At 41.9% G+C, this 19,599-nt stretch overlaps 1 protein-coding gene across 1 annotated transcript in view; it reads right to left on the reverse strand.

Annotated features, from left to right (window-relative positions):
* Positions 1-415: 415 nt before the first annotated feature.
* CD8B (CD8 subunit beta) overlaps positions 416-19,599 on the reverse strand; it is a 36,352-nt gene continuing 17,168 nt past the window's right edge. Inside the window, exons 2-6 of the mRNA XM_075571882.1 lie at positions 12,555-12,911; positions 11,761-11,853; positions 6,949-7,041; positions 5,661-5,697; positions 416-3,009 (exon numbers count right to left, since the gene is read on the reverse strand). Coding sequence (XP_075427997.1) covers positions 2,997-3,009; positions 5,661-5,697; positions 6,949-7,041; positions 11,761-11,853; positions 12,555-12,911 — 593 coding nt within the window. The 3' untranslated portion in view covers positions 416-2,996. The remainder of the gene's footprint in view (positions 3,010-5,660; positions 5,698-6,948; positions 7,042-11,760; positions 11,854-12,554; positions 12,912-19,599) is intronic.

Genomic DNA, 19,599 nt, shown 5'->3' on the forward strand with positions numbered 1-19,599 from the left:
ATGTAAGAGTATGTGTGTGTGTGTGTGTGTGTGTGTGTGTGTGTGTGTGTGTGTGTGTGTGTGTGTGTGTGTGTGTGTGTGTGTGTGTGTGTGTGTATATGTATATGTGTATATGTATATGTGTAAATATAAAATTATAAAGCGCTCAGAGTGTATACAGTACAACGCTTTACAAAAGGTGGGAGTGTATACCAATGGTGTGAGTAGGTGCAGAAATGTAAGAGGGTGTTGCATTACTATTAATGTGTGTAGATACTATGTGGTTCCTATTGTTATATAGGGATAGAATTATATTGCACATTTTAAGTCATAAATTGCATACTGCACAGGGGGGAGGGATAGACTTCAGTCAGATACATTACAGGATGCACTGTTTTTAAGTAAAACCCTGTCTTGCTTTATTCATTGTAACACCGCCGGAAGAAGAGATCTGTGTATCTTGAAAGCTCGCACAAATAAAAGCATGTCGTTAGCCACAGAACGGTATCGTCTATTCGATTTTGATTATTAAGCTCGGCTAACATGATACAGATACCTCTACATATATATGTATGTATATTTCTGTATTTAACTGCGGATGATGGGGTGCACCTTTCTCATCACGGGGAGACCCAAATGGCTAGATTCACAAAACGGCTTATTTCCTCTGAATTCATGTAATCACGTGACTGCTCGCAGTATCTGTGTGTCACACACTGAGCCAAACGCGCTCCCACAAAGGAAAGTTTGCTTGTTCTAATGTCAGTGCGTGATGGTAAATGCTCCTTATTAATGTATAGGAAAAATTAGTCATTTTAAGATTCATCTTCTATACAGTACATGGAGCCGTCCTATTAATTGCTTTAAATAGTGTGGCTGTTATTTTGCACTCATTGTAGAATATTATTACTGGGTTGAGTGCATGCCAAATACAATAGACACTATGGGCACTATTCTAGTACTGTAGCTGTGAGAAGTGCATATCCGTTTGAATAGGGCCCTTTTCGCCTGGATATGTAGGTCGCTGTATTCTAAAAGCCCTTCTTGCCTGTCCAAGCCATGTGAGAGAGGATTGTTAGAAGCAGTTCCATGCGATCTGCCAAACTGTCCGTCAGTGCTAATTTGTTTGTATTCCAGTTCCTCCATTAAGTACAAAATGCGAAAGTGAGCGAAAATACTCGCAAAGTGTATCCCGCCGCCCCAAGGTTGGCGAGATCCCCCTAATAGATGCGAGACTGTCTGTCTGTTTTTCTCCTGTTGGGCAGGAAAATACTTAATTTAATAAGTTTAAAAACCTTTTTCATGCGCCTTCCTAACTTTTCCCTGTACTGTCTACATAATTATGTACATTACTGCGAACATTACTGGTCAGTAGTGCCCGGGCTGGAGGAGGCCGATGCGAAGCTGAGGGCCTCTAACTCAGCCTGTGGTCACTAACGCCCTCTTCTATGAGGATTAATGACATAATCGTTTAAATGTCGTATGATATTTTGTTTCTAAAATGAATAATAAAAATGCCTGCTCTGTAGAAGTTAATACAGTACAGGGTACATCATAATGGCCCCTGGGCTGGCACTTTTTGTGACATACACCGTACGTTCATTTAGGCACGTACTGTACGTCTGTCATGAAGGCACATACTGTGCGCCTGTCATTACGGCACTTATTTTATGCCCGTTATTAAGGCACTTACTGTACGTCCGTCATGAAGGCACTTACTGTACGTCCGTCATTAAGGCACTTACTGTACGTCCGTCATGAAGGCACTTACTGTACGTCCGTCATGAAGGCACTTACTGTACGTCCGTCATTAAGGCACTTACTGTACGTCCGTCATGAAGGCACTTACTGTACGTCTGTCATGAAGGCACTTACTGTACGTCTGTCATTAAGGCACTTACTGTACGTCCGTCATGAAGGCACTTACTGTACGTCCGTCATGAAGGCACTTACTGTACGTCCGTCATGAAGGCACTTACTGTACGTCCGTCATTAAGGCACTTACTGTACGTCCGTCATGAAGGCACTTACTGTACGTCCGTCATTAAGGCACTTACTGTACGTCTGTCATTAAGGCACCTACTGAACGTCCCTCATTAAGACACTTACTGTACGTCCGTCATGAAGGCACTTACTGTACGTCTGTCATGAAGGCACTTACTGTACGTCTGTCATTAAGGCACTTACTGTACGTCCGTCATGAAGGCACTTACTGTACGTCCGTCATGAAGGCACTTACTGTACGTCTGTCATTAAGGCACCTACTGAACGTCCCTCATTAAGACACTAACTGTACGCCCGTCATAAAGGCACTTACTGTACACTTGTTATTACAGCACTTACTGTACACTTGTTATTACAGCACTTACTGTACACTTGTTATTACAGCACTTACTTGGCTTGACTCAGAGCTTGACTCCAAAGTCGAACCTGCGAACGTGCTCATCCTTAAGCCTAATAAAGTGAAAGTAAAAGCCACGCTAAATAATCTGGCCCGTTTATAATGAATAACGAGTTGCTCTTGCTTGGGGGGATATTTGGGAACATTGCTAACTTTGCAAGATTTTTACAAGCAGCGAAAGTCGAAAATATTTATATGGATCCGTTTGAAAAAAGGCCTTCCCCTTCTCCCCTCCCGTTCCCATAACGAAAAAACATTATACACGTTTTCAATGACCTCTAAACAGCTTTGTGGCCAAATACGACTGTGCCTGTCTTGTATCTGATGATGCTCTCCTGCAACGAGGCACAGTACAGCTAGTTTGCTCACTGGGTGCTTTGCCTCTCTGTACATCTGGTTTGTTTATGGTCACCTGGTTCTTTTGCCCATCTAATTGTGGCAGATCACATCTTTAAATATATTTCTTATTACCAAAGTCCAGCTAGTAATATATGTTTGTTAAGTTCTCTTCAGCTCAGTGTTCCCCAGCCGAGACATTTCTCTCTGTCAGTCTGTAGTTTGAGTCTGGAATTCTGCATCTCTCATCACATCTTCAAGGAAGAGAATAATATTCTTCTTACTTTGGAACCCTGGAGAACAACAAGAACGAGAGACGTGAAGATTCCAATCCTGTAACCCTTCAGCTGCCAAAGGGGCCTTTTTTTTTGTTTAATGGATTTTTTCCTTTGATACATACGGTGAAAATAAACTGCACCAACTGTATCAAAGAAAAAAAACTTGTTAAAATACAATTGTTTTCTTCTATACAAAAATAGGATTAGGTCAAATGAGCACATGTATCCAGGGAAAAGGAGGGCAATTGTGTGGTTAAATTATTGCTCCAGATGTATCCTATTCTTATCAATAGAATGTCTTTCTTTGATAAAACTGATGCCATTTTTTTTGTCCCCAAATTGCATTTCCGACCCACTGAAGCTAGTTAGAAAACAGAGAATATAACAGCAGCTGCTCGTCCCCCCCTCCACCTGTCTCAAATGATCTCTAACCACCTGTATTGTGGGGAAGTGGTCTCTTCAGTTGGTAATTACTATGGGTTAAAGGCGGGCACCTCCCAGTCTTGTATGTGGTCTCTTTTTGTTCTATTTTGCCTGAGAAAGAACATCTCTGGGTTACTAGGAAGGTGCAGAGATACTCAGAATCTAGTCTGGCCCCAGCAAATGTGGGGCTGCTTCCTTTGTCCTTGATGTGCCCTTGTTCTCCTTGCTCTGCATCAGAGACAAGCCTACAACTATATAAAGTTGGGTAGGTAGACTGGTTTAAAGATTTATGGCTCAGCCCCACGTAGGACCTACTGTATGTAACCTAATAACAGTAACACGTTACTAGGATGTTTTCACCTCAAAGATAGCACAAAAGACACAGGGTGATCCCCTGAGATTACAGGAATGGGGATTTTACCAGTAGCAAAAAGGTTCTTTATAGTTAGGGCAGTGAAATGGGGAATTTACTACCCATGGAGAATGTGGTAGCAGATACAGGATATAGCTTGTTAGTTGAAACATCTTTTTGGAAGGGAAAGATATACAGCAATATGCCACAAGGAAGGCTGTTGATTCAGGAAGAAATATGATGGCCAGAGTCAGGAAGGACTTTTTTCCCCTCTTTCCCCCAGAGACCTATCAATATTTCACTGGGGTTTATGTTTGCCTTCCTCTGGATTAATATAACTATAATATATAGGATGTATACCTCAGCTAATTAACATTTATTAAAGGTTGAAATTGGTGGGCATAAGTCTTTTTTTTAAAACCAAATTTACTGTGCAGCTAAGTACTAATGTTGTAGTCTCCTCTACACTCACAAATAAAAGATTTTTCTTCAGAGTCCAATAAAGAAAAGAGAATATCAGATCCAGCAACTTGGGATGCCCCTAACTGGGGCCTGGAGAGGTACCAGGTAACAAAGCTGGGTGCGAAGACAAAAAAATAAGGTCAAGATACAATGGTCATACAAATGCAGGGTCTCCCTGATGAAGGTGCTTGGATACAGTAGTGTCTTTCCCATTAGACCCGGGCGGAAAAATTTGGAGACGGCAAAAATGTCCGCCCCCATATACTTTTGCAGTGCTCACGGGCCTAATGGGAAGTAATTTTATCTGTTGCGCCCGGTTTCTTACCTGCCGCCCTCCTCCTTCTTCTGAACCACAGCGTCAAATAATGCCGTGGACGTCACTAACGTAACGGCGTCTCATAACATGCAGCGTCAAATTATGTCATGACGCCACGTTACCATGGCAACGGGCGGCGTCATTTGATGCTCCGATTCTATAGGCGGAGCGGGGGGGGGGGGGGTGGCGGGGGGCGTCAGGTAAGGAGGCGGCCGCAACAGCTCTGCCTAGGGGTGGCAGATGTTGAACTCCGCCGCTGGTTGGATGCTACCATGACTTTTTTAAGTAATTTATGACCTTTTTTGCAACCCATTGAATTCCTTTACTTTTTTGGTGTGCTTGTCCCTGCTTTTCTTCAGAGTACAAGACATTAAAAAAATATGCAATTTATTAAGCACAAGAACAGACACAAATGCACAACGTTTCGGGGATCACCCCTTCGTCAGGTACTAGGTAATAGATGTAAGGGAGAAGGAGAAGGAGAAGGAGAAGGGAGAAGGAGTGGCTCAGTGAGTAAAGACACTGACTGGCACTGAGTATGCAGCAGGGGAGCCTGGTTCAATTCCTGGTGTCAGCTCCTTGTGACCTTGGGCAAGTCACCTTATCTCCCTGTGCCTCAGGCACCAAAAACATAGATTGTAAGCTCTACAGGGTAGGTACTGTGTCTGCAAAATGTCTCTGTAAAGCGCTGGGTAAAACTAGCAGCGCTATACAAGAACATGCTGTTATTATTATTATTATTATTATTATTATTATATAAGGGTCAGTTCCATGTAGGAGATAAAGTGACCTAATGATAGCAATATGTTTAATGTGATAAAAAGTTAATCTCATGAAGGACCAAATCAAGTTAGTAATATTAAAATGTTTAAAGGTTTAAAGTGTCAGTGATCCCCTAAATGTCCGCTGTACTTAGGGGCCCATCTCACAGAAAACAGGGAAAATACCCCTAGCACCAACCTTGCTCGGAATCACTATACAATGATGCATGTTGGGGAGCAAATGTTTACCACTGAGCATATGATGCTGCTGCACTTGTTTGATGTGGTAACACATGAGAATATCATTTCAATCATACAGCGCGTTACCACAAACATGAATAAACAAACTTACTGCTTCCTGAAGTGGTGACGGGATCTCCTGTAGATACCTAGGAAATAGAATTGAATTGCATCTGAATTACATTGATTTTTTTTTATATTAAGAGTCCAATTAACAAGTGTATGTAGATTGCATTATAGGCCAAGGGAAATATAACTTATCCTAGTGTTTGTGTCCTCATACTTTCCATCTGAGCCCCTCTTTTTCTTTTCTTTTCTCCTCCCACATACTTCCTTACCGATTTATTGTACTTTCATCTTTCTTTGTTATTAGCAATGAACGTATCTATTCAGGAACTCACACCTTCTTCTTCTCTTCTACAGTAGAAGTCTCTTAACACCTCTCTTCCCACTTTTACCTCCTACACACGTCTATACATAGTTACATAGTTACATAGTAGATAAAGTTGAAAAAAGACGTACGTCCATCAAGTTCAACCTATGCTAAATTTAGACAACAGATACTTTATCCTATATCTATACTTACTTATTGATCCAGAGGAAGGCAAACAAAAACCCCCAGTGACATATCATCCAATGATATCTCATAAGAGAAAATAAATTCCGTCCTGACTCCAAGAATTGGCAATCAGATTACTCCCCGGATCAACATCCTTCCCATGTATACTTATTTGGTATATCCCTGTATACCTTTTCTTTCTAAAAAGATGTCCAACTTTTTTTTGAACAAATCTATTGTATCTGCCATCACAGTCTCCATGGGGTAATGAATTCCGCACTGTAACTGCCCTTCCTGTAAAGAACCCTTTCCTTTGTTGCTGGTAAAATCTCCTTTCCTCCAACCTTAAGGGATGACTTATAAGGTACCGCATTAAAAGTCATATTTCCAAATGTGTAACCCTTTGGGTGCCCCAAGATGTAGCCACCACATCCCGGGGTCTGGCACTCCAAGGACCCCATTGATGTAATTGCTACACCATTGCTATGGCCTTTTTGCTTGTTGTGTGGGGAAGGTGGCATTCTACACTCCTGTGGAGCACTGAACATGATCTGGGCAGAAGAATGGAAGAGGAGGACTTCTCTTCTGGTCGTCTCTTCACTGACGTTACGATCATGTGATCGCAATGTGCCGGAGGGGTCCATGGCATTCTTGTGCCGCGGCCCCCCCTGTACTCATGAGGTTAACTATCTGAAGGGGAACTGACTTCCCCTGGGGCCGCACACAGACATTGATCCACTTTTTGCCGATCACTGCTGCAGAGAAACAGGGTTACAGTGATAGAGCAGAAACAATATAGCTCGTAGCAGTATCCCACAACGTACTAAAAAGATATACTTACGACGTGTGTGTAAAATGCAAACAGCCAGAGAAATGAGAAGGATAAGAGCACATCCAACCAAGGGTGCCCAGACTGCAGCACTGCAGGCAACACCTAAATAAAGAGAGATTGTTAGGAAGAATGACTCTGTTTTGTTTGGAAGCATTATTGTGTAGTGGTGTGAACATTTTAATCAGAGACTTCAAAAAGTCATCCGTCCACAAAGCAGATCAAAGGACGCAAGATACCGAGGGCGTGCACTTTACTGAACACTTTTATTGATGAATTGGTGAATTGATGCTAAGAGAGGCATTGTCATCATATTTCCAAAGGGCTCAACCGGGACAAGTTCCCGTGAGACAGCATTGACATTCAGATGACATTCAGAATAGGGCTAATAATCTGATCTAATAATACAACCTGTGAGGAGTAATGTATACAGCATGTAACAAGGCAAATGTGATGCAAACGTGGGGTATAAAATTGCACCAAAGTAAAAAATCTCTCAATGGGATTTTTTCCTTATTACATTTGGTGTAATCGTTATACTGCAGAATTTCACCACTCTTGCCTTGATATATACTTGAATATTTTTACTTCTCTCCTAGAAGAAGAAGTATCTAAATAGACAGGCCATCACAGGTATATATCAGGCCCTGCCAATTAAAGTGGGGTGGGCGAGCTTAACACCAAGGAGGAGGGGACACAAACCTCCCAATAGCCGTTTCCAGCCTTGGATTTACCTTCGCCCGCCCCACTTTAATTGGCAGGTCCTGATACAGTTAGGTCCGGAAATAATTGGACACTGATACAAGTTTTGTTATTTCGGCTGTGTACCAAAATAAATTCAAGTTACAGTTAAATAATGAACATGGGCTTAAAGTGCATCTATCAGCTTTAATTTGAGGGTATTCACATCCAAATTGGAGGAAGGGTTTAGGAATTACATATCTTTAATATGTAGCACCCTCTTTTTCAAGGGACCAAAAGTAATTGGACAATTTACTCAAAAGCTGTTTCATGGACAGGAGTGGGCTATTCCTTCGTTATTTCATCATCAATTAACAAGGTAAAAGGTCTGGAGTTGATTACAGGTGTGGCATTCGCATTTGGAAGCTGTTGCTGTGAACTCATAACATGCGGTCAAAGGAGCTCTCAATGCAAGTGAAATAGGGCATCCTTAGGCAGCCAAAAAAAAAAGAAAATCCATCAGAGAGATAGCAGGAACATTAGGAGTGGCCAAATCAACAGTTTGGTACATTCGGAGAAAAAAGAACGCACTGGTTAGCTCTGCAACACAAAAAGGCCTGGACGTCCACGGAAGACAACAGTGGTGGATGACGGTAGGATCCTTTCCATTGTAAAGAAAAACCCCTTCACAACATCCAGCCAAGTGAAGAACACTCGCCAGGAGGTTGGCATATCATTATTCAAGTCTACCATAAAGAGAAGACTTCACGAGAGCAAATACAGAGGGTTCACCACAAGGTGCAAACCATTCATAAGCCTCAAGAATAGAAAGGGCAGATTAGACTTTGCTAAACAATATCTTAAAAAGCCAGCCCAGTTCTGGAACAGCATTCTTTGGACAGATGAAACTAAGATCAACCTGTACCAGAATGATGAGAAGAAAAAAGTATGGAGAAGGATTGGAACGGCTCATGATCCAAAGCATACCACAACATCTGTAAAACACGGCTGAGGCAGTGTGATGGCATGGGCATGCATGGCTTTCAATGGCACTGGGTCACTAGTGTTTATTGATTATGTGACAGAAGACAGAAGCAGCCGGATGAATTCTGAAGTGTATAGGGATATATTGTCTGCTCAGATTCAGCCAAATTCAGCGACGTTGAATGGACGGCACTTCACTTTACAGATGGGCCATGACCCAAAACATACTGCGAAAGCAACCCAGGAGTTTTTTAAGGCAAAGAAGTGGAATATTCTGCAATGGCCGAGTCAATCACCTGATCTCAACTTGATCGAGCATGCATTTCACTTGCTGAAGACAAAACTTGAGGCAGAAAGACCCATGAATAAACAACAACTGAAGACAGCTGCAGTAAAGGCCTGGCAAAGCATCACAAAGGAGGAAACCCAGCGTTTGGTGATGTCCATGCGTTCCAGACTTCAAGCAGTCATTGCCTGCAAAGGATTCTCGACAAAGTATTAAAAATGAACATTTTATTTATGATTGTGTTACTTTGTCCAATTACATTTGAGCACATGAAATAAGGGAACTGTGTATGAAAATGGTTGCAATTCCTAAATGTTCCATACGATATTTTTGTTCAACCCCTTGAATTAAAGCTGAAAGTCTGCACTTCTATTGCATCTCGGTTGTTTAATTTCAAATCCATTGTGATGGCGTACAGAGCCCAAATTCTGAAAATTGTGTCAGTGTCCAATTATTTCCGGACCTAACTGTATATACTCCTTGATAAAGCACCTTGTTGTTTGAAACGCGTTGGAGGGTCTGTACCCCCTTGTTTGCCATGTCTGACTGACAATAAATCTACATTATTTTTGATACACCTGTGTCCCTGGGCAGTGCGCTGCTCTGTGCATTTCTTTGCATTTTTTGGATTGTTTGGAACTTAATCAGCGGCTGGACACTCCCCCAGGATTCCAGTGGGCTCAAGGAGTGGGTAAGATCTTCAAAGATATACTTATATGGATCCCTATTACTACAAACTGGGGTGAGTGCTGAACTTTATCATACTTATTTCCAATGAGGAAGTGTGTTACACATTTTATCTGTTGCCTTCAGGAGATTCATATTTTCATTGGCTATAGTCACTCACCCAGTAGTTTACCCACTCCCTCATCTGAGTCTTCACTGTCTTTGCATGATTGATGAATATGTAGCCATGCTGTAAAATGGTCTGCAGTTTCTTCTCCTGCTGGCAGTAAACCTGGTAAGTTACAGGGATGCCAGCAGTAATCATGGAGGGTTGCCCTCACACCCTGGTGAGGTGCCCTATGTATGGATGGGAGTGGCTACATACTCTGAGTCCACAGTTAGTGACATCAGAGATGTGTCTGCCTCCTGAGGTATATAAGGCACAGCACTGCCCAAAGTTAGGTTGCTGCGTGGTTGGTAGTGAGTGTTCTGCAGAGAGCAGTTGAGTTGGACAGTTTGGAAATGTAGGGTCCACTAGTGCAGTAACTAATGGCCCATTTCTGCATCAATTAGTATCCAGCCAGATAAGGCCACACTGTGTCCAGGGACCTGGCGCAGGTGTGATCTCCCTGCGGGGAGAAGGGATCCCACTCCATTGGGAGGGCGTACCTTTCAAAGGGACAGCACGGAGAGATGTGCGGCTGAGCTGATCGCTGCGAGGGGCAGTCTGTCCATACCAACGTCTACAATAAAGATGCCCTGTTCAAAGATACCCCCACTGTGTCAGTGTGAAGTTACTCTCCAGTGGAAGGCACCACCAAGAAGGAGTTCCTCATCAGGACCCTCTCCCTGCGGACGCATAGATCCTGATGAGGTGGAGGCGCTGCACATGATATAGGTAGTACTCGCACCCACTACCTCAGCTGCCTGTGTGGCGTGACAATCCCCGAATAACACCATGCGGGAGACTCAGGAGTCCTGTTGCCAACAGGTGCACCACCAGACACGACCATGTAATGGGGCTTGGTTAGACCACACGGGCCAATATGAGATTGGGTGGGTCAGACAGGAGGGAATACCCGTTACAAATATATATAAAGATTCCAGGACTGTTGGAGCACCCATCACATTTCTAAATAAGTCCTGATATATACCTGTGAGGACCAGTCCATGGAGAGACGTCTTCCTCCAATAGAGAGGTAAAGAGAACGTGCGCAGGTAGCGTAGGACCTGCAGTAAAGGGTTAACCTTGATGTGGTTGCAGGTTTCTAATGCATTGGTGAAAGGATTGACTAATGACCCCTTATTTATGATATGAATAACAGATAGTATTTAACTTAATAATTGATCGTGTTGGATGTAGCCTTGGGGCTTTTTTGTCTTTTGTTGTATACATTAGGTCACTACCCAGTAACACTCCTATTGATACCTGTAAATAAGTACGCCAGTGAGAAAGATGATGTCTCCTCTCTCCATAATAGTAGCTAAATAATAGAGTGGCTTCTTTTCATCGCAACATCACTGGCTTACCTACCCGACGAAGGGTGGGACCAGCCCCCGAAACGTTGTGTTTCTGCTTTCTGCCCATATGAAGTAAATAAATATACAGCACTGAGCAGTTAAGTGGCTCTACGTCTCGCATGGGGGTTTCTTCCCCTTGTATGCTTGGGCATAGCTACGCTCATTCCCGTAGCCTAATTATCTAATTACCTGCTCAAAGTAAATGATAAACAAATTGCGACACTTTACTCGTCTCGCACATTACTGAAAACCTAAGTTATGGTGAGATTTCCTCATGACTAAACTTGCAAATCGCACAGAATTTAAACGACCAAATGAAATAGCTAACTAAATAACCCCTGGTTTGGGCTAGTGATAACTCTTTAATGAATGCGGTAAGATGACTTCTCAGGCGATATCGCCATTTACGGTTTAATTAAAAAAATCTGGAGTTTATGCACTTTATAAACCTGGTGAAGTAATAATGAAAGTTAAATACACTTTATACAGCACAAAGCATGAGAAACTCTACGGTCCCTATCCAACTTACAGCTGTGTGAGGCGAGGTATTGTGCCGTCATACTCTACTCTGAAGCTAACCTGCTTCTCCCTACATTGAATACGTGGTGGTCCCAACTGATTCAGGCTGTAGATGTGAGAGCTTCTAACGAGCAGACAGGTGTCAGAGAGACTCTTATGGGACGTACCTGGTGTGAAATGCGTTGGAGCTTGAGTCTGGAGTCTGCATTTGCAAGGTGGCATTTTTTGCGTTGTTTTTTCCATTGAAGGCAGGGAGTGAACTATATGAAAGAAACATATATTTTTTCCAACATGCTGGGACGTAATAAAACACTTTTTCAACATACAACATAAATAGTCCCTAACCTCTATCAAACTAAAGTAAAAACAAAATGGGTGTGATGCATCAGTTTCCAGGCTGCTAAACTATGGCAAACCCAGATGAAACCATTACTTTAAATGAGATGTCTTGGTGAAGTTGGTGCAGATTACTTACCTGGATTTTCCCCACTCTTGCAGCTAGGAGACTATCATACATCACCCCCCCAAGTGTACAAAATAATAAAAGACAATAAAAAAAATGTATGTGTATGTATATTTTTATTTATATAGCGCCAATAGTGTATGCTGCGCTGTACAAGAGGCACAATCCAGGGAATTATAATACAACGAGTGATAAATACCCCACTATATTCTCTTTCAAATGCGCGTTCACTTTAACTTGAATAAATCCAAATATACTTGAAAAATAGTCCGTTTTTATATGGCACTGGCAGTGTGTGTAGTGCTGTACACACGATTTTAGCAGCACAGGGAGGCTCTGTCGCACACAGTTTACAATGTAGTCTGCAGTGCTTCAAGGGACTGGGTAATAATGGAACAAGAGTTAACACTGGGATTCACCCACTTCAAAAGCGGTCATCTGATTACTAAGATACTCATTCAACAATATAAAAACAATGAACTAATTGCTTTGTCTTACCAACATGTAATATTGTTCCATTCCCAAAGATTATCTTTGCTGCTTTTTCAACCATACAATAGTATATGCCGCTGTCTGAAGGCTCCAGATAGCTGATCTTCAGGGTGAACGTGTTCTGAAATGTATCTCTGCTCGCTGAGAAGCGCTCTGTGCTGAAACCGCTACCGTAGGAAGACTTCATCATCGTTGCAGACATAATGAACTGCATGTCTGCGGATTTGTTGGTCTGTCTATACCAGAAAACCCCCATTTGCTGTATGAAATGGCCCTTCATGGTACAAGTGATCTCTGTGTTGTTTCTGACCAGGGATAGTGGAGACTTTGACATCTGGATTAGAGTTGCAAAAGAATGCGTCCCTGGGGAAAATAAATTAAAATGGGTGATTTCAGTCTAAACACACAGATACCCAACAAGTTCTGAGAAACCCCAAACATTACCACATAACATATATATATGTCTATAAGTGTCAAAAGGAGTGCTAGTGGGTGTGGCTAAATGTATACAACAAAAAACAAACAAAGATGCCAAAGCTACTTCCAATTATAATTATACATGTAGCCAGGTCCCCTCTGGCTCCGTGGACCTGAGGGCGAACCAGCTCCGTGACGTCACTAGGTCCGCCCCCAGGAACGCCCCCCCACAGCCCGTCTAATATGGCCAGGGAAAGCACCCGCTTTACCTCAGCCTCCGCGTGCCTCCGCACGGGAGAAGGCACCATGTCCGCAGCCTTAGAGATACGCTTCTCTCTTACTCTGCTCCCTCTTTCTGCCCGTTGAGGACGGAGCTGAATTTGGATCCCGGTGCTGACAGGAGGAAGGAGAGTATGCAGACAGTGACCACCAGGCTGCTGCATGGGGAGCTGGGGAGCCGCAGCACCGGCACACCGCAAACCTACAGGGGCCCATAATCTTGGGGGGTGGATAAGACCTTCTTCTGGCCCAAGATGAGGGAATCAGTGAAGCATCATTGCCGAAGATGCTTGTGGTGTATACAGCATAAAACATTGCCCACTCAGGCAGCCCCAATGGGCCATTTAAAGAGCTCTGGTCCTATGGACCTCGTATCTATGGACTTTGTGTGTTGAACCAGTTTCTAGGGTTATCGGGAATGTGCTTGTGATAACTGACCACTACACCAGAAACGCTCAAGCCTTCCCCACCAAAGACTAAAAGGCCCTCATGGTGGCTAAGGTATTATGGGAGATGTACTTTGTCCTCTGCAGGCTACTCAACCGACTTCATTCAGACCAAGGACGTGACTTCGAGAGCAAACTCATCAAAGAGCTGCTGAAACTACTCAACATTGAGAAGTCTTGCATGACCCCTTATCCTGAAGGAGATCCCCTACCGGAACGGTTCAATCAGACTTTGCTTGACATGTTAGGTACCCTGTGTGACCCCGAGAAGATACGATGGAGTAGACATGTGGAACAGTTGGTGCATGCCTACAACTACACTAGGCACAAATCCACAGGGTTTTCTCCATATCCTTAAAACCAGCACTGTTACTGGTCCTTGTGGACTGGGGTTGGGAACCACTGCCCTAAGGTATACGAGTTCCTATGAGGAGTCATCCAATTACCCAGGATCCTCATAGGTGGAGGCGTTGCATCATAGAGATATAGAGAACACACAGTCACCCCAGGCACCCTATGAGCAGAGGCCCAGGCCTTCTGTACGCCTAACAGGTAGCACCAGTACCGTAATTACCGCTGTTTCCCATAGGGAACACATACAATGCTTCCACTGCAGTCAGGGATTCTGGGTAATGACATGCAAATGAGCACTCATAGTGTGTCACCTTTTGGTGAATGTTATAAGATATTCATTTTCTATGTTAGAATTCCCAACCTTTTAGTGCAACATAAAATAATATTTGTGTTGGCACGTTGTAAAAAGAATAATGGTAAAAGCAATTATTTAGAATCTAGCATATATAGTTTATACGTTTAAATTGTAAGTGCGCCATATTTAAAACATGTTGCGGTTAATGACATTTCATGATTGCTAAAGGGATTCCAGGTATCAGTAGTTGTATTAGTTGCAGGATGAGATAATATTTATTAGGTCACCATATTAAGTCTAAATGGATGTTTATGAGCACAAGAAACCACAGGGCACCTTTGCACGTTTCAGAGCTCAGATAATATACACCTACAGTTTCCATAAGAGATGTTAAAAACTCCTGAGCAATATGAATGTATAATGTTTACATTATTTTACAGAACGAAGGTGAAGTGAAAATGTTTATTTATGAGATGTGGGTCCTTAGGGCCTGTTGGGTATTTGAATTACATTTAAGGTATTGTATTATCTACATTCTTAACATATATTTTTTCTGGGAAGAAAGCACTTGTAAACTATATATTCCGTGCATTGAGCCCAACTTGTAAAACGGCCGCAAGAAAAAATTGACGAGTCAGTCTGGTATTAGTCTAGTATAATGCAGCTGACCTTAAAAGGCTGGAGCAGGGGTGGCCAATCTCAGACCTCAAGTGCCACCAACAGTCCAGGGTTAAGGAAATGCCTGCTTCAGCACAGGTGGCGCAATCAGTGGCTCAGACTGAGCCACTGATTGCGCCACCTGTGCTGAAGCAGGGACTGATTGAGCCCCCTGTGCTGAAGCAGGGACAGCCTTAAAACCTGATCTGTTAGTGGCCCTTGAAGACTGAGTTTGGCCACCCCTGGGTTAGATGATCACTTTAAAAGCCATAAAATGCCAGCAACGCAACACTTTGCAAGACGTTACTGGCCAGCCTGACCCCCATAGCATCAAAAAGAAAGTATCTAATGAATAAAAAAATCCATAAAACCAATTGTGATATCTAGTGGTTGAATTGCTATTACAAAGTAGTGGTACTGGAGCAGATTCTGTCAGGTTAGAAGCCTCGCAGTGTATACGGAACTGTATATAGAATTGATTTAAGTTGATGTTCAAGAGAGATAATGATCTAAATTGTGATGACGGAGGTGAACTATTTTGCTCAAGGTCACAAGCAGCTAAGTCCAAGATTCAAAATCAGTGACTGCACTACTGCACTAACCCTATATTTATTACAGCAACGAGTACTACTCCGTACTAGATCAAGGATTCCTAACAGTTCCCAGAATCCCCCTGGCATCTTTTGGGGTGCAAACTTTTAGCCATGCTGTGCCTACTCTTTGGAACTATACAGCCCGAGAGTCCCTCTCCCTGGAAACCTTTAAAAACTCATGACTTTCCTGTTTACCCAGGCATTTTAATGAGTGAACCTCAACGTATCAAACATTCAATACTTATAGTATCATTCCATCCTCGATTCTGTTCATCCTGTATTTTTATCTTGTCCTTTTTTTAATGTAACTGTTACCTTTTAATTGTGTGAAGCGCTTGGAGTCCCATTGGGAGAAAAGTGCTATATAAATAAAGTTATTATATTATTATTATACTTCTCTATAATTTCTTTCCCTTGTAACAACAAGACCGGTAATATGAATCAAAATCCTAAGGGCGCTGACACTAAATTCAGACAATCTACGTCACCTTTGCTTAGTAGTACTTTTTATGATAATAAATCCTGTTAACCCCATAAACTGTAAACTTGTTACTACGACAGGTACCCAACTTCACGACTGATAAAACGCCATAACAACTGGAATCTTCCGTAGCCACACTTTTCAGTAAGTCATCTCACAATAAGACATTATTCTGAACGCAAACATTGCACCTGCGGAGGGGGTTCACTCCCCCCATTCCCCCTCCTCCCCTCCCTCCCCCACCCCCCTGAAACATTGTGTGTCCGGATTTCTGCAATATAATGCAAAAAAAGAAAAAGAAGAATATCTTGCTGTGGGACGGCTTTCTGCAGCTACTGGACATCTCAGTTGTTATACATTCAAATAGCGGAGTGGAAGCTATTCTGGGGAAACCGACACCAGCTGATAATTAAGAAGAAACACGATCATTTAAAAAGAAGACCATAGTAAGACCATAAGTAAGACCATAGTAAGTAAGTAGTAAGGCCATATGTAAAGACCATAGTAAGACCATAGATAAAATGCCCAGGGAATATCCCCCACGTTTCCAGATATAAGATGCACACAAAATAAAAAAACACGAGATTTAAGATAGATTGAATAAAATGGATTGTTCATAACGGGTTTAATCTCTTTCGCTGAAATGAGTTGCGGGCTCCTCTGGCAGAAACAGGGTAAATAACATTAAAAATAAAAAAAAATTTAAATTTTATATTTGTCCCTTAAAAAAAAAAAAAAAAAAAAAAACCTTTGCCCTAATCTGTTGCAATTCAGGTGAATTATTAGATATTTGTTGGTAAGTTAATTTTGATAACCACTTAATAGCTTCCTTCAAGTAAAACTTTTAACAATCTACATGGCGTGTGCAACAAACAGCTACTATACGAAGTGTAAAAACCCTCCAGTGCATTTGGTCACTATAGAGATATAACCAGTTTAAAACATTTAATAGTGATGTGTGTCAGATTTCAAATCTTTATTAAAATCCGATAGTGCCGATCAGGGCGCGATCACTTGGAAACTCCAAGGGGGCTATTTGCCAAAGTATCCGGATAACAAAACTGGTGCCAAAAATTTGCATGAGATTCGCCAAAGAATAGGAATCTAGTTGAAATCACAGGATTTCTTTTCCTTTGATAAATCTGGTGCAATTTTTTTTGCATAGGTTTCGCCTAAGTTTGGAAACCATTTAGTAAATAACCTCCTCATCCCCAGGCGACACTATCGCAGTTTAATGAATATCTCCCTTAACCTACTAAACCTGCCATTGCCACCAGTACACTTAGGGCCTCTGTAATAAGATCCTAATTATTTTGTGTGTTGAAATATTAGTGCTCACAAGTAGAACAAACCTTCAGAAAGGGTGACCCCTGCTTGAAGGTCGTTCGTGCCCACTGTATCACACGTAGTTCGTTGCTTGAGATACGTTTTGACGAAGTCCCGCTGTATACATAGTTGATATAATTTAAACTAAACTAGAACTATGTGTATTTTTTTATTTACAACTATTATTAGTAAATATAAATTATTGCTGGAATACCATTTACAACAGCCAGACTGTAATAATACATTTTTGTAACCTATGTAACCAAACATCTGTGCTGCGTCAAATACATTTCTGGCTGACACATACACGTGGCAACTTCATTCTGCGTTAGCGCTATAAACGTACTTTTAGGGTTTACGCCAGGTTGAATTTGGCGGTAATTTTGACGCACTTTCACCTTTTTTTGTCGCACAGAAACATTATTGGTTAATACATTCTGATAACATCTGTACGCCTAGTGCAGGCCATTCCTGCGCAGCGAAACATGAAGAGTATTCTTTTTGACACTGACGGCGCAGATTGGGGGTTTTCAGGTTAGTACACAAGCGCAATTCAAAAGGAGATTTCCGTGGGGCAATTGTGTACCAAAAAAAAAGACATTTGTAATGTTAAGTACATAAACCTCCAAATTCCCCAGCAGAACTTTATGTAGGTGCTTCTCAGGCCTTTAACTACTGTACCAGAGGTTACCATTAAATTGCAATAGTGCTGATCGGGGCACTATCACACGGGAACGCCCAGGGAAGTCAATGGGAGATGAACAACCCCTCAAATCTCCTTCTGGCAGCGTAAGGGTTAAGATTTTAACAATTTTTTAAGGAATTGTGTTGCCAACTTGTCGGATTCTTTCCGAAGGAAAAACAAAAAGCCAAGTTGGCCAATTTTAAGAGGCCTTATTTATACATCAATAATACACAGGGAAACGTAGAGGCAATTTATACCTATTTGTTTCTTCCAGCTATGCGACTCTCTGCTTTCCATGCGCAACACATAGATGATTAATGATTTGGTTTAAATCAGTGGGGTTGGTAGGGATACCCTAACCCCTCTCTCCCACGTGCATGTCATGCTTTGTACATGTTGATCAGTGTGGTTCGGGTGAATAATAATTACTCACAAAGTAGGGGTTTTCCTGGAAAGCCCCAACTAACAGCTACATTGTTATATCACCACACCCTGCATCCTAATGACTGGTGTACGAGGTGCTGCGTGCATGGCTTTTACTCTGTAAATGACAATAAAAGCACATAAATATAGGCCTAAAAGAGGGCCTCTCTCCAGCAGACGCAGAGAAAGCCCACATGCGCAGATCCTCACATAGAATAACATACCCAAAGGCCGCACACACGAACAAGATTTAATATGGATGTAGAATAAGATGCGCATAAACCAGAAAAAAAGCCATTTTAAGACAAAGCTGCAAATTCTCACCTCAAAAATATAATGAAGAAAGTGGACATATAATTAAGAAAACTGACATTTTGAGTAAGATCAGTGTGCACCCCAAAACTGGAACAAACTACTGGAGACTCTCACAGCCGCCACCAGTCTAAGTTCTTTCAAAACTAAAGCTGTCTCACATTTTAATCTGCTCTGTAACTGTTACATACTGTGCGCCTATAATATATATTATCTCTAACTGTTCATGCAATGACAAGTATATAATGTATACCCTGCTCACTTAATGTAACTATGTACTTGTAACCATGTATCTGTCATCATAACTGTGCCCAGGACGTACTTGAAAACGACAGGTAACTCTCAATGTGTTACTTTCTGGTAAAACATTTTATAAATAAATAAAGTATATGTTTCTTATTGTCTAAATTGGGATGGGGGAAGGACTCCCATCTTGTTGAAACTGCACGGCATGCTCAAGCAGCTCCATTTTGTGTTTATGATACATAGATATATTTACATTTATTTATAAATATACATGTATGAATGTTTTTATATCATATTGGTTTGTGCAGCCTTTCCTTGTATCGAGGTTTACATACAAGGTGATATCATATTCCCATGTGAATCTTTTTCTGTGTCTAGTGCTACAAAGCAGTTTCTTACCCACATTGATTCCTATCTGGCAGTCTGTATGAAGTATTATCTCACAGAGTGCTGTGCGGGGATATACGTACCATGTGGAGGGCACACACTTGCCAGCAGATGAAATACATGTTTATAGGGACATTAACAACATAATGA

Source organism: Ascaphus truei, chromosome 1, assembly GCF_040206685.1.
Source record: "Ascaphus truei isolate aAscTru1 chromosome 1, aAscTru1.hap1, whole genome shotgun sequence".
Classification (NCBI taxonomy): Eukaryota; Metazoa; Chordata; class Amphibia; order Anura; family Ascaphidae; genus Ascaphus; species Ascaphus truei.